This window comes from Myxocyprinus asiaticus, chromosome 10, assembly GCF_019703515.2.
Source record: "Myxocyprinus asiaticus isolate MX2 ecotype Aquarium Trade chromosome 10, UBuf_Myxa_2, whole genome shotgun sequence".
In the NCBI taxonomy this organism is placed as follows: Eukaryota; Metazoa; Chordata; class Actinopteri; order Cypriniformes; family Catostomidae; genus Myxocyprinus; species Myxocyprinus asiaticus.
This window is the reverse complement of record NC_059353.1, coordinates 4706804-4721169: the sequence shown is the minus strand read 5'-3', so window position 1 is coordinate 4721169 and position 14366 is coordinate 4706804. Positions and strand designations below refer to the sequence as shown.

At 36.5% G+C, this 14366-nt stretch overlaps 1 protein-coding gene across 6 annotated transcripts in view; it reads right to left on the bottom strand.

Moving 5' to 3' along the window:
- Window positions 1–14366, bottom strand: part of LOC127446832 (serine/threonine-protein kinase tousled-like 1-B) — a 65621-nt gene that overhangs the window by 21163 nt on the left and 30092 nt on the right. For 4 of the 6 annotated variants that reach the window (XR_007898254.1, XM_051708106.1, XM_051708105.1 and 1 more), the window contains 10 exons: window positions 13674–13795; window positions 11788–11859; window positions 5081–5119; window positions 4132–4207; window positions 3968–4011; window positions 3399–3494; window positions 2447–2533; window positions 1363–1455; window positions 695–805; window positions 374–510 (listed from right to left, as the gene is read on the bottom strand). Coding sequence is in view for 5 of the 6 variants with exons in the window: in XM_051708106.1 (XP_051564066.1) it covers window positions 374–510; window positions 695–805; window positions 1363–1455; window positions 2447–2533; window positions 3399–3494; window positions 3968–4011; window positions 4132–4207; window positions 5081–5119; window positions 11788–11859; window positions 13674–13795 (877 nt within the window). In the remaining variant the exon portion in view is untranslated. The remainder of the gene's footprint in view (window positions 1–373; window positions 511–694; window positions 806–1362; window positions 1456–2446; window positions 2534–3398; window positions 3495–3967; window positions 4012–4131; window positions 4208–5080; window positions 5120–11787; window positions 11860–13673; window positions 13796–14366) is intronic. The other 2 variants (XM_051708107.1, XM_051708109.1) reach the window with 2 other exon arrangements.

The following is a 14366-nucleotide window of genomic DNA, read 5'->3' as shown; positions in this document are numbered from 1 at the left end:
GTGAAGGGGTACAGATGCTGTTGAGCTCCAAAAAAGACATAAAAGTATCATTAAAGTAGTCCATACAACTCCATGAACTATATATTTCAAGTTTTCCGAGGGATGATTTTCAGGGAATAATCTCTTGAATTTCAGTTTGTTTGTTTGAAACTCAACAGCTTCTGTCCCCATTCACTATCGTTGTACAAATAAGAGAAGCCAGGACATTCTCCTGTATTTCTCTATTTTTATTCCACTGAAGAAAGAAAGAAACAAATGCGGGTTTGGAGCAACATGAAGTAAATGATGACTGAATTTTCATTTTTGGGTTAACTATCCCTTTAAAAATTTATAGTATGTGAGCAGTGTGCTTCAGAGCCATTAAGTGTCTTACTTGACGAGGTTTTGGAAGGCGTAGCCATCTGTCCACTGCTCTGTAAATGAGGCTCCATGTCTCACGGTGGTGAAATGACCCAAACGCAGTCGATCCTGCATGCTCTTCTCTCGACATGCCTGCTTTTCCTGTGTGCTCTGGACAAACACACACAAACACACACCTTTAAAAAGACATGAATTATACTCTCTTGACAGTATTAAACTATGTCAGAGGCTTGGGGGTTAAATAATGGCATTAAACAGCAACCTTTTAGGTTATACACAATCATTTTAGATCATTAGAAATAGTGATTGCTGAAAAATCACGAGGATTCTTCACCTTCTCAATCAGAAGTTTCTTACTCATGGTGATGCACTTGTTTAAACGCTCTTTGTACTTCTCTAGAAGCTTTTGCTGTTCATCTATTTGTCTTCTAAGATCACAGTTTGCCTGTAGAGATGAGTAAAAGAGTAAAGAATTGCAACATGGTTTCAATATTACAATATTAAAAAAAGTAAGTTCAGGGGTAAAGACCTGTTCACATCAAGTCTAATGCAACCAAACAGAACTGCGAACAAAAACTGAAAGTACATTTTTTTACACCAAAAATAGTTACACTGTATTTACACAGTCAAAATGTTTATCATTATAAATGTATTTATAAATAAAACATTTTCATACATTTTCGACATTCCCTAACTTGCTTTAAATCAAAGCTTTAAAGAGTGTTTCTTTGACATACATAAAAAAAAAATCTTTTTTAAATGTGGTGAAAAAAAAAAAAATGAAAAAAAGATTCTGTGTGAAGGGCACAAACTTGTGCTGAAAATTTGTATTTGGTGTGAACAGTTTAATTATTATTTTCTGGGAAATAAAAGCAAAAACAGATTTCTCAGATCAACATCATGAACTGTCTGATATTTAATAAGTATAATTCCAGTCATCTTGTCTATATTTTATTCTCCTTTTCTCCACTTCCATCTTCATATCTTCCCTTCCTCTCTCACCCGCAGCAGATCATCTATCCGGCCCTCCTTCTTCTCCAGGTCCAGGTTTTTATTGCTCTCTATAGTGGCCAGTTTCACCACTGTCAGGTCAGTCTTCAGAAAGAACAAAATCCAAACACACAATTCAACATTATTAGAAACTTCAACCTTTTTCTTTTTGTTATAACGGTCACATTAAAACCACGCCTTCAGGATTTATTTTTGCTACTTTTCAAATGCCTTCTATGTATAGATTTGAGTATAGTCTTGTCCCAGACCAAGACTCTCAAAAAATAAAAATCCATAATAAAAATATTAGTTATATTACATTTTATTTAAGCTGTGATACTTTAAATTGAGTGAAATGAAACTACTTCACTCTTTGTAAACATTTTAATAGTTATTGTTTATGGGACCTGGGTAGCTCAGTGAGTACTGATGCTGACTACCACCCCTAGAGTCGCGAGTTCGAATCCAAGGTGTGCTGAATGACTCCAGCCAGGTCAAATCAAATCAAATCAAATCTCCTAAGCAACCAAATTGGCCCGGTTGTTAGGTAGGCTAGAGTCACATGAGGTAACCTCCTCATGGTTGCGATTAGTGGTTCTTGCTCTTAACGGGGTGCATGGTAATTTGTGTGTGGATCGTTGAGAGTAGAATGAGCCTCCACATGCTGTGAGTCTCCGCAGTGTCATGCACACCGAGCCACGTGATAAGATGCAGACTGACAGTCTCAGAAGCAGAGGCAACTGAGACTTGTCCTCCGCCACCCGGATTGAGGTGAGTAACCGCACCACTACGAGGACCTACTAAGTAGTGGGAATTGGGCATTCCAAATTGGGAGAAAAGGGGATAAAATTAGAAAAATAAATAGTTATTGTTTATGTCAATGTTAGATCAAAGTACAACTATCCCTCAGTTCTGGTGTCATTTCCACCATAACCAACAATTTTGTTCTTAAAAAAAGTTTGTAAAAATGTGAACTATAAAAAAAAATGATGAGATTAACCTCGGTTAATTGTTTTAATCCATTAAAAGTCCTAACTGTAAAAGAACTGCCAATGAGATTGTTGTTTTGTGAGTGTGTGTTTATGTGAGGTCTCACTTGAATGCTCTTTACTGCTATCTGTTTTGAGGAAATCAGAGAGTCCCCAAAACACAGACTGGTGGGAGACGAGCTGCTCTGCCGGGTCTGAAACACACAATTACAGGACTTTGTCATCAAAATTATGTGTAATGTATAAAGAGGTACCATCAGGTGTGTGCGTGAAAGTAACTGGATGTTTGCATTGGGTTGAACGGAAAATATTTTCAGAATGTATGAGTGTTGTGACCTGGGTTGTCATGATACCAAAATTTTAGTAGTTAATAACAATACAAGTAATTTTCTTTCAATTTCGATATCAAAGCAAAAACTAATATGCAACTGAACGCAACCCTTTCCTTTAGTTAAATATTAATGTAAATATAAACAAATTACATTAAAACATCATGTAGCTTTGAATGTTTGCTCAATTAAGTAAAGTTTTTTCAAGTAATTATTCAAGTAAACAGTCATTAATAAAAGGGTTAGGGGGTTAAGGTAACCCTAACCCTAATTAATCAATTAAAAGCATCCAGTGGTTTTTGTTATCAATGTTGATATTTGATTAACGACAAACTAGACAGTGGAAGATCTATTAGGCTGCATTCACAATGCGAGGCTTAATGTACAGATCTGAGCATTTTTCTTTGTCCTGCCCGTTTACCTTCACTCATAACAAACCTTAAATAAATACCTCGCCAAGATGCATTTGATCGTTCACATGTGCAAGCGTATTATTACCGCAAAGCGTATTCGAAAGCAATCACCTGTCAATCAGACACCGCACATCACTAATCAGAACACTGATACTGTAGAAGACTGGTATCATTATATGTTTTTTATTTTAGTATTGACTTTTGACATCCCTATTTGTGATATGCATGTGTACTTGTGTTCACAGATGACATATTTACAGTGTCAGTTATTTGATTATGATGCCGTATGGAAATTATTGTGTGTGTTTATGACATACACTGGATCCTGGTGTTGAGTGGGAATGTGAGTTTTGGGGTGAGCGGATGACAGATGTTAGTCCTCTTACTGGACTGGACCCATTACCACCCTGTAACTACAGAAAAGAGGGAAATAAATAAGGGAATAAGACAGAGAAAACAAAAATAAATCAGAACCCCATTTACTTCCTTTTTTTGTGCACAATTCTTCAGTGCACATTATTAAAAAAAAAACAAAAAAAACAATGCATCATAAAATGTCATCCAAATGTTACTTTCTCTGAAATGACTTTTCTGTAGATCTCCCAACCATGTGACATTGGTTACAAATAATATTAACCAATAAAATCACAATGTTTTCACAATGTCCTGTCTAGATTTCTCACTGAATGTCCCGTTTCGTTTGAAAATACGTCATATTACAAAGATGTATTGCAAATGCTGTTTCATGTGGACTTGAAACAACACCATCAAAGTCACAATCAGCCCCTATCTCTCTCTCCAATTTAGTCAACGCAGGAGACATGTTCATGACATGGATTGAACATGATTTCATTCACTTCCCCTATCACTACTGACAGTTACTCACATCAAAATAATCACTGATTTTGGGTCCCCGAATGATAGATTTCCCTGTGAAAGAAATGAAAAAATAAGAAAAATGAAGGTAAGTGAAGCAGATAAGATAAAAATGCATAAAGAACATATCAGAAAACACACACACAAACAGAGATAGAGTGTTTGTACATTTACCCTGGCTACTCTCTGATTGGATGTCAGCTTTCCTCTTCCTGGCCCGTGATGATTCAAAGTGCTTCTTTTCAGGAGTCTATAAGAGAGAGATATTACATTCAGAAAAACGTTCGTTATGAATATATTCATGTCTTATTTTGCACTCAATGCACAATAGTGCTGTCTCAGCATGCAGCATTTAAATTCAGAGTCTCTAGAGAAAAAATAATACCATTTTTTAATTTCACCTCAAACACTATTTAATGACTCTCCAGTGTAAATTACTAAGAATAGGCCTAATGTGAGAGTGCATAATCTGGGGCCTGCACCAATAATCTTTCTCGCTGGGAAAGGATGCAGAAATATCCTGCTCTTTTCAGACAAAGAGGGGTGTGCTGCCAAGGGCATCTTTGCATTCTGATCAGAGGAGTTCTTGCTCACTGCCTTGAGCTGAAATCTTCGCCTCTGCCACCAAACTCCAGTGCAGATTTTACTATCCATATGCTGGAAGAACACTATTTAGAGATCAACTGTGCCCTACATATACAGTGTTTATATAAAAAAGAAACATTGCTTCATATATGATTAAAATGACAATCTCTATATAGGTGTGAAGAGAGGGAGAGGGAGAGAGAGAGAGAGAGAGAGAGAGAGAGAGAGAGAGAGAGAGAGAGAGAGAGAGAGAGAGAGAGAGAGGGAGAGAGAGCTTTCAAACTAGAGGTGGTCAAAACTGCATTCAGAACCTGACTGCATGTTATGGATAGCTGGTTCATTTTATTTACTCATAATCTAAGATTTAAGTGAGATTATTTTAGAAATGTTAAAATCTCATATGGGCTAGGCCAGTCCATTTCTGGAACCATGTCATGTCTCTGCAAAGAGAGGACAGCTGACGTGATTGAACCAAAAGCCTCCGAAATAATCATTTAAGTCTCTTCTCAATTTTCACATGACAGGGACAAAGACTTACTGAATATGCAGGAGAACTTCCCCTTTTCCCATCTGATCCCTGTAACAGACAGATAGGAAGAGAGATTTAGGGGAGGGAATAAAAGGAAAAGGAAAAGAAGGTAAAAGGAAAGGGATAAGATAATGAAATGAAGATAAGAATGAGAGAGAAGAGAAAAAAGGAAAAGGAAAGGGAAATAAAATAAAAAAATAAAAGGAAAAGTTCAGAGAGAGGGAAATGCAGAGGAAAAGTAAAGAGAATGGGTAAAGAAAAGGAAAAGAAAGAAAAGAAAAAAGGAAAGGGATGGGAAAATGAAAAATAGAAAAGAAAGGGAAGGGAAAATCAAAAGAATAGAAAAGGAAAGGAAAGTGAAGGGAAAAAGAAAAGAAAAAAGGAAAGAAAAAAGAAAGGAAAAGGAAGAAAAATTTAATGAAAAGGAAAAGATCAGGGAAAAGGTTTAGAAAAAGAATAGAAAAGGAAGAAAGTGAAAAGGAAGAAAAATTTAACTGAAAATGGAAAAGAATAGAAAACAAAGGAAATGAAAGGGAAGGGGAAAGAAAAGAAAGGAAAAGGAAAAAAAAGGAAATGGAAAAGGAAAAAAGAATAGAAAACAAAGGAAAGGAAGAAAAACTGAAATGGAAAAGATAAGGGAAAGGAAAAATAGAAAAGAAAGTAAGAAAAGGGATGGGAAAATGAAAAGGAAAAAGAATAGAAAAGGAAGAAAATGAAACAGAAAAGGGAAAAGGAAAAACAAAGGAAATGAAATTAAAGAAAATTAAAGGAAAGGGGATGGCAGAGGACAGTAAAGAAAAAGGAAAGAAATTAGAAGGAAAACGAAAAAAGAAGGAAAGGGATGGGAAAAAGAAAAGGAAAAAGAAAAGGGATGGAAAAGGAAAAGCGAAAGGGAAAAGAATGGAAAATGTGAGAAGAGAATGCAAAGAATAAGGAGTAGAGAGAATGGGAGGAGAGGGTTTTGGATGCAGGCAGGTCAAGAGTTGCAAACTACAGAAGTGAAGCTGGTGTTTATAATTAGCCCTGAGTGACAATGACAGAATGTCACAGTGGCCCTAACAAGCCGGCACAGGCTGATATTGATGTTCTGCATGCTCCAAACTGGCACTTTTGGGTCACAATGGCCACAAGCTCAGAACCAGCAACACAAAGAAACACACTCGCCATTAGAGAAAATCTACTTCCACTGTGACAATTACTAAAGCTGAAATTTAAGATGCTGACAAGCAACAAAAGCAAATATTATTCATTGCAATGCATAAAAAAAAAATAAAAAAAAGAGAACAATCCTTAGTGCTCAACTGAATATTATCTTAGCCAAAGAAACCAGTCTTCATTTGATAATAGCCAATACAGTAAGAAACCTCTGTTCTGAAATACAAGAATTACATAATTTTCCTTCTTCCATATGTAAATATATGTATATTCAAATCCAGTATGAATATGCAAATCATCCTGCATAAAATTAGTCATGTGCTTCATGCTGCAGGTGGGAGGTCTGTGAATACTGTTAAAATAAAAATATATAAAATCGAAGAATAATTGACCAGTCTGTTGGTTGACTATCATGACCGATCCCTAGTGTGTTTCTGCAGCATCTAGGTGTCTTCATCTGGCATAAGAAGCAATTCACAGCCACACAAGAGGAGTGTATTATTTCTCCCTTCAAAACTCGCTTCGTTGGCTTTCTCTTCCTCTCCTGTTCTGATTTATGGCACAGACAGCAGGTGTGCTGTGCAGGGGGAGGGGAGGACAATGCTCTTTACTATGGTTCATAATGTGTGTTTGTGTGCATGCGCACATGTGTAGTGCTTTGCCTGCTGATGGTTTAACTATCGGGGGTTATGACAGATGCCAACCCAGCTTGATTCTGCTACAAAACCTAAACACACACATACCTTCCTCTAACATGAGGCAGAGCAACAGCCCTGAGCACACATTGGACCAGAGTTTCATTACAGGGATATTTCCCATCACTCTGAATAACACTGTCACACCAGCATCAATTTCCCTGTATGCCTTGTTTCAAAGGAAACACGGCAGAACGTCTAAATTCTCTGCTGAACTATGAACAGAGTTAACAACATCTTTCATTAAGCAATTAGAAACATCACAGTCCATTAAAGATCTCAGTGTGAAACAATGCTTCAGTACATCTGAAAAACAACTTACTTAAAATTAACCTTGCATCTGTTGCATCTCACTGGCTAAAAGATGCACTAAAGCCAAATATGGCTTACCTGTAGCTTGCAAAAGGTTCACAGATTTCTGCAGAATTCAAATCCCATCATTCACAAATGTTCTACACATGCCATTCTCCTTGAGTGTTCATTTTGATTATGCATTCAGCTGTCAGAAAGATAGTACTCCCTTCATTTTACCACTTTTTACCATGTTTACATCTATTCCAGAAAATTAAAATGTAATTTTTTTTTTTTTTTTTACTATTGCTTCACCCTTAAATGCATGTTTTTCACCAAATATCATTACATACCTTGTATATTATGGGCCCTATAATAAGGGTGCTATGCCTTAAGCGCAGCACTATGCAATACGTCATAAGTACAAAGTCAGTGTGCATGGCCATGAAGTTTTGATATTTTCATGCAAGCATGCGCTAAGTCAAGTGGGTTGGTGAAATTGCGTGCGCAAAGCGCTAATGGGCTGGGTCAAGTGCAATTGAATTCTGAGGTCCTTTTCTGGTTATTGCACCATCTGCGTCCTATTATATATTCCATTTCCAGTCAAGCAACATTGATATGAAGACAGCCTATGATTTTGACAGCGTAAATGGGCTATGCAGTGCATTAGAAGAATAGAAATATGGACCATTTGTGTCTTACGTTCTTTTGCACAATAACTACGTCCTTGCTGTGAATTCTCTCCCGTTTTGTCTGCCATTGTTTCAGTGCTATGGTGTTTAGCGATTAAATACTACAGAGAATGTTTGAGTTTCCTCCTGCCTCCAGACCATGATGTATGTGTTCTCTATCGATATGTCTCACCTGTGGTCTTGTTGATAGTGTTAAGGGATGCTTGAAATATGTTTTGCTTCTTTCTTCACTGTTTTGTAATGTATAATTGTTAGATTTTTCTCCGTTTAATGTTTTATGTTTAAATTCAGTTCAGCGTCATTGAGCTTTGGAAAGGCGCTATACAAATAAACTTTAAATTCTTCTTGATCAACTGACACACAAATCATGGTTTTAAAAGTGATTGATAGTAAAGACCCTGACTACCACTCCTGGAGTTCACGAGTTCGAATCCCAGGGCGTGCTGAGCGACTCCAGCCAGGTCTCCTAAGCAACCAAATTGGCCCAGTTGCTAGAGAGGGTAGAGTCACACGGGGTAACCTCCTCGTGGTCGCTATAATGTGGTTCGCTCTCGGTGGGGCACGTGATGAGTTGTGCACGGATGCTGCGGAAAATGGCGTGAAGCCTCCACACGCACTATGTCTCCGTGGTAACGTTCTCAACAAGTCATGTGATAAGATGCGCAGGTTGATGATCTCAGACGCGGAGGCAACTGAGATTCATCCTCCGCCACCCGGATTGAGGCGAGTCACTATGCCACCACGAGGACTTAAGAGTGCATAGGGAATTGGGCATTCCAAATTGGGGAGAAAAAAAAAAAAAGTGATTGATAGCTCTTTAATATTATCTGCTGGTGGAATCACCAAACTGCAAATGCAGGAATTAGACACAGAGATTAGACGTGCTTCTTAAACGTCTTAGCACAATGACACATTTCTCAGGATAATAGCAAACTGCACTTTGTACCACTTAATTAACATACATTACACCCACAGTTTGCACACATACACCCACAGAGAGCACAAACACTCCAATCAATGCCCAAATTGGATTTAGAATTAACATTCTCATGAAAATTGGATAAGATATAGTGCACGGTTTTTGCGCATTGCAGGGCGTATATCGATCACAAATGGATCTACAAAATGCCCAGATAGTGTCAAAACTTCAAAGCATTTCCAAGACAATTACAAAATAATAGAACACTGTATATTCTGGTATCTTTTGATGTTTTATTTTTCATATATCAAAGAGATGATGCAACAAATGATAGAAGGGGATTTATTATTTCTACGCTGAAATTTTATGAGCTTCAACTGGCTGTCAAACACATATTGAGCTTCACATAACACATAAGCTACGCTCTCAAGCAGGGTCCGAAATGAACATACGCCAAGCGCCAAATGCGGGTACATTTTTTATTTGGCCAGTGAATTTCACAGTGTCTCACCATTCTGGCAGGTGCTTGTAAAATAATTAAACATGTTCCAGTTTTGTCCTGAAGGGGGCTTTGTAGGCCTGCAATCAGTAATGTTGCAGGTGTTTACATAGAATGGCTCTCATTAGCTAGTACCGCTAGTATATAGCTAGTAATGCGTGATAAACAGCTATACATTTTTTAATTAATAGGCTAATTTGAAACCATACTGTGCATTATTTTCATAAAAAATAAGGTTTGTCCTCATGACAATAGGATTACTTAACTGTCTTAGCCTTTTATCTGTGATAAACTCGCATCACATGAGCCAATCTCCGTCCAAATATGAAACTGCACTTGTCACAAACACATGAAGACACGTCGACACCGATATCATGTTGAACTAGTAATAAATGGACACGCCGTGATTTTGTTTTGGATTTTCTGCGTCCTAGACACTTACATCATCCACTTGCATCATCAGCGAGTATCATAATAGCCTATCATTCTTACAATATGAATTTAACCATGTATTATGCTGCATTTCCCACCAAAAAAAAAGTTACCGGCTAAATGGCGAGTTGATTACTCAAACTCAGGTTTCTTTTCTCCCTTGATATAACATGTCTACAGAGGCAGAATATTTGTATGAATGAACACAGTCAGAGCTGTGTGGCTTTAAAATAGATTTGCGAGTGCAAATGGCACTGTTACACACGCACTCTCTGAGCGAGAGCAGGGACATTGCTAACACCATGTCCTGGGATACTGATAATTTACCATCTTTGAGCACAAAATCAAGATAATACAGTGGTCATTTGTATGAATATAGAACTCAAATAGATATCTGGTGATAGTACACTTACATAGATATAAAAAATAATCGTAAAAATATTATTTATTGTAGCACAAATATATACACTGCCTGGCCAAAACAAAGTTGCTGTTTGGATTTAAATAAGCAGGTACTGAAGAGCCTATGATTGGATCATTATTGCAGTGAATAACATGTTTCAGCTGGCAACAATTCTTTTGACCCTAACTGATGCAGTGTGTAGCTTCTCATTTCTTAAACAACCATGTCAGAAGACGTATCCTGTGGTTGTGGAAAAGATGCTACTGTGTTTCAGAAGGGGCAAATTATTGGCCTGCATCAAGCAAAGAAAACAATTAATGAGATTACTGAAATCACTAGAATTGGGTTAAGAACTGTCCAACGCATTATTAAAACCAGGAAAGATAGTGGTGAACCGTCAGCTCTGTGGAAGAAATGTGGTCAGAAAAATATCTTGAATGATCATGACCGGATATCACTAAAACCCTTGAAGTTACATTGTTAAAAAAAAAAAAAAAAATATCTACAGTAGAACTCACAGCTATGTTTAACAGTGAAAGTAAGAGCATTTCCACATGCACAATGTGACGAGAACTTACAGGATTGGGATTAAACAGCTGTGTGGCCACAAGAAAGCCAGTTGTTAGTGAGGCTAATCGGAAAAAACGACTTCAATTTGCTGGGGAGCATAAAGTTTAGACTGTGGAGCAATGGAAAAGGTCATGTGGTCTGATGAGTCCAGATTTACCCTATTCCTAACCGATGGGTGTGTCAGGGTAAGAAGGGAAGCGCATGAAGCGATGCACCCGTCATGCATAGTGCCCAATGTACAAGTCTCTGGAGGCAGTGTTATGATCTAGGGTTGCTTCAATTGCTCAAGTCTAGGCTCAGCAACGTTATGTGGTAATAAAATGAATTCTGCGGAATACCTGAATGTACTGAATGACCAGGTTATCCCATCAATGGATTTTTTTTATTCCCTGACAGCATGGGCATATTCCAGGAAGACAATGCCAAGATTCATTGGGATCAAATTGTAAAAGATTGGTTCAGGGAGCGTGAGAAATCATTTTCACACATGAATTGGCCACCACAGAGTCCTGACCTTAACCCCCTTGAAAGTCTTTGGGATGTGCTGGAGAAGACTTTACAGAGTGGTCCGACTCTCCCGTCATCAATACAAGATCTCGGGCAAAAATGAATGCAAATCTGGACAGAAATAAATGTTGTGATGTTGTATAAGGTTGTCGAAACAATGCCACGACAAACGCGTGCTGTAATCAAAGCTAAAGCCGGTCCAACGAAATATTAGAGTATGCGAGGCAGCGTATTTAGACACTTATATTTCTTGGGTTACTAAAGACCCTTTAAACTCTTGGTAAATAAGCAATTTATTCTCTTTAGCAATTAGAAAAACTATAGTTTTTGCTATTTTAGCTTTTTTTTTATTTTTTTTTTATGATTTATATTGTTACATTATTCATAAGAAAATAGTTGTGGAATACCAAGAGCAATTCTTTTTAATCATCTTAAAATTTACATATTATACAATACAAATACTAGAGCATGAAATGAATGATAAAATGAGCTGATTTAAATGAATTTTGTTTATAATGTCTGTACAGTTAGAGAGACGTTAAGCACCACTCACCTCTGACTCCTTATCACTGGAGGATCCCAGACTACCAAAACTGTGATTGGAACATTCGTTGTTTGTCAAGGTCTGTACAGGAGAAACACATAACATTACTTATACACACATTTACATGTACCAATGCAAATGAGCCAGCTGAGAGTAAAGATAAGGAAAATGAGCTATCATTCATGCAACAGGTGTTATGAATCAATCATCTGACAATTTATATTGACAGTTTTGTCTGTGAACTGTCTGTGAAATTAAATTATGCAAAAAAAAAAAAAAAAAAAAAAAAAAATTGCAAAAACAATCTGCGAATAAAGCAGTGTTTCAATTCTATGTGTTCAAGAGAAGAAAATCAATACTTGTGGTGCAAGTGATGATATGGATATGGTGCAAAAATAGAAATGGAAGTTGTAGCCACTGTGGCTCTTTTATTAAATGTGATAAATTACTTGCGGTTTAGAGCATGCAGACGCAATGCTCTGACGAGCTTCATGTTTGCTAACGGTCGGCAGTAGATGCCTGGAAACGAAAGCATGTAGGACAGTTCTGGGAGGTAATAGTAACCAGTCATTTTGACTGGTTTTGGCTCTGGCATTTAAAAATGACCAGAGCAACATTTGAGATGCAATGTGATGATATTGGTCTGCTGGTTAGACTCCAGTTATGCCCGAATTATTCAATATTATCAATGTATTTAATCACATGACTTGTTATGGCAAAGTCGCATTTTTTTTTATATGCATCTAGGAATTTGTTCTGTAAAGGTGTTTCCATCATAGATATCAAATAAAAAATGTATCCACCTAAAGCAAGAGTAAACGTTTTCATGCGCAGTTTGGTTGTGGCATCTAATGCTGTCGATTTAGCTTAACTTGTATTGAACCCGGAACATTCCTTTAACTAAGATTAATAAATGCTGTCAAAGTATTGTTCATTTTTAGTTCATGTTAACTAATGTTGTTAACTAATGTTAACAAATGGAACTTTACTGTAAAGTGTTACCATCTTTTTTAATGCTTTACTCGTGTGCCAAAATAATGTAATGCATTTTAATTATCTGTATTATTAGTTTTTATAATATGCTATATATTTTGTTTATAATTATTTAAATATAACTATTTATAATTATTTAATCATATATTGAATTATTGCTATTTTAGGGGCTTTTTCAGCAACTATTTATTTATGCAATTAATTGCAATTAATTTGATTTATTAATCAGCATACCATGTAATTAATTCAATTACAATTTTTAATTGATTGACAGCCCTAATACATATATACTCTATATGCATTATATACATTGTTACATGTTTGTTGTTTAAATGCCTAATATGTACTATTTACAAGTATTTACCTTGATATATAGAACAAGTGCTACAACAGTACTGTGTTTTTAAGGCCAGCAGCAGTGACTATGATAGATGTTTTTTGGTCGAATGGCTTCTTTACAGTATCTGTGCTATGTTTGATTCAAATGTGTGAGTAACTGCTATGAAAATAATGTCACAATGTAAAAAATCTTAATTGCCCTAAATATATGCAAACCTTAATATCTTATTTGTTTATTTAGATTTTGGAGTCAAATAAGACCACAACATTTTTGAGAAAATCACCCAGATATATACCTAATTATGATATTCATCAGTCCTTTGTGTGCAGCAACTGGTTGATTTAAGAATTCATTAAATATTTGCATGGCTATCTCTAAAGTTCACTTGAATTTGTTCTAGATCAACTGCAAGACGTTGTGGAAGTCTGTCTGAAACCATTGTCCAAATAGTGTAATTGAATGGGCACTGAATGAAGGGGCTACCTCACTTTTTGTACATAGCCACGGTTTGCAATGGTCATGTGCGTAAAATAACAGTCCGGTGAGAAACTCCATTACGTACTTTGGCTCCTCCGCTGGCGCTGCCAGTACTGCCCACAGTGTTGCCACTGACTCCACCCAGAAACCTGGCCTCCAGCAACTCCTGCCGGCGCGGGTCCAGACTGTGCAGCTCCTCCATAGCACCTGAGCAATAACACACACACACACATAGGGCTGTCACAATTATGAAATTTTGCTAACGATTAATTTTCAATTATGAAGCTTAAATTGTCTGTTTTATGGCTTTCACGATTATGAGGATTAATTGCCATACAAACTGTCAAACTGTGTATGAGTGCTACACACACCTTAAGAAGTAATTTATTCATATTTAACTTGGAATCATATAATAAAATAGGGATATATTATTTCCTTTGAAGCTTTAAAAACTTACATGAATTACATGAACAATTATATTTTAAATACCAAAATATTTCCAAAACTTTAAAATATGTCTCTCTTTTTGATCAACAAAAACTTTAGTCTTGGTCCATTACACATTTACACTGTTGTTTTTGGAGACAAGCCAATCTGAATAGCTATTATATTACATTGTGCAATATTAAATATTTCTGTCCTGAATCTTTCACTTTCACATGTTATTTTAAGGCTCTTCGATTAAACCCAAGAGACCTTATTTCTCATGAAAGAAGACCTTTGAGATTCTGTGTGAATTTGAAAATATATTTCTTCATTCTATCATCTCCACTTAAAT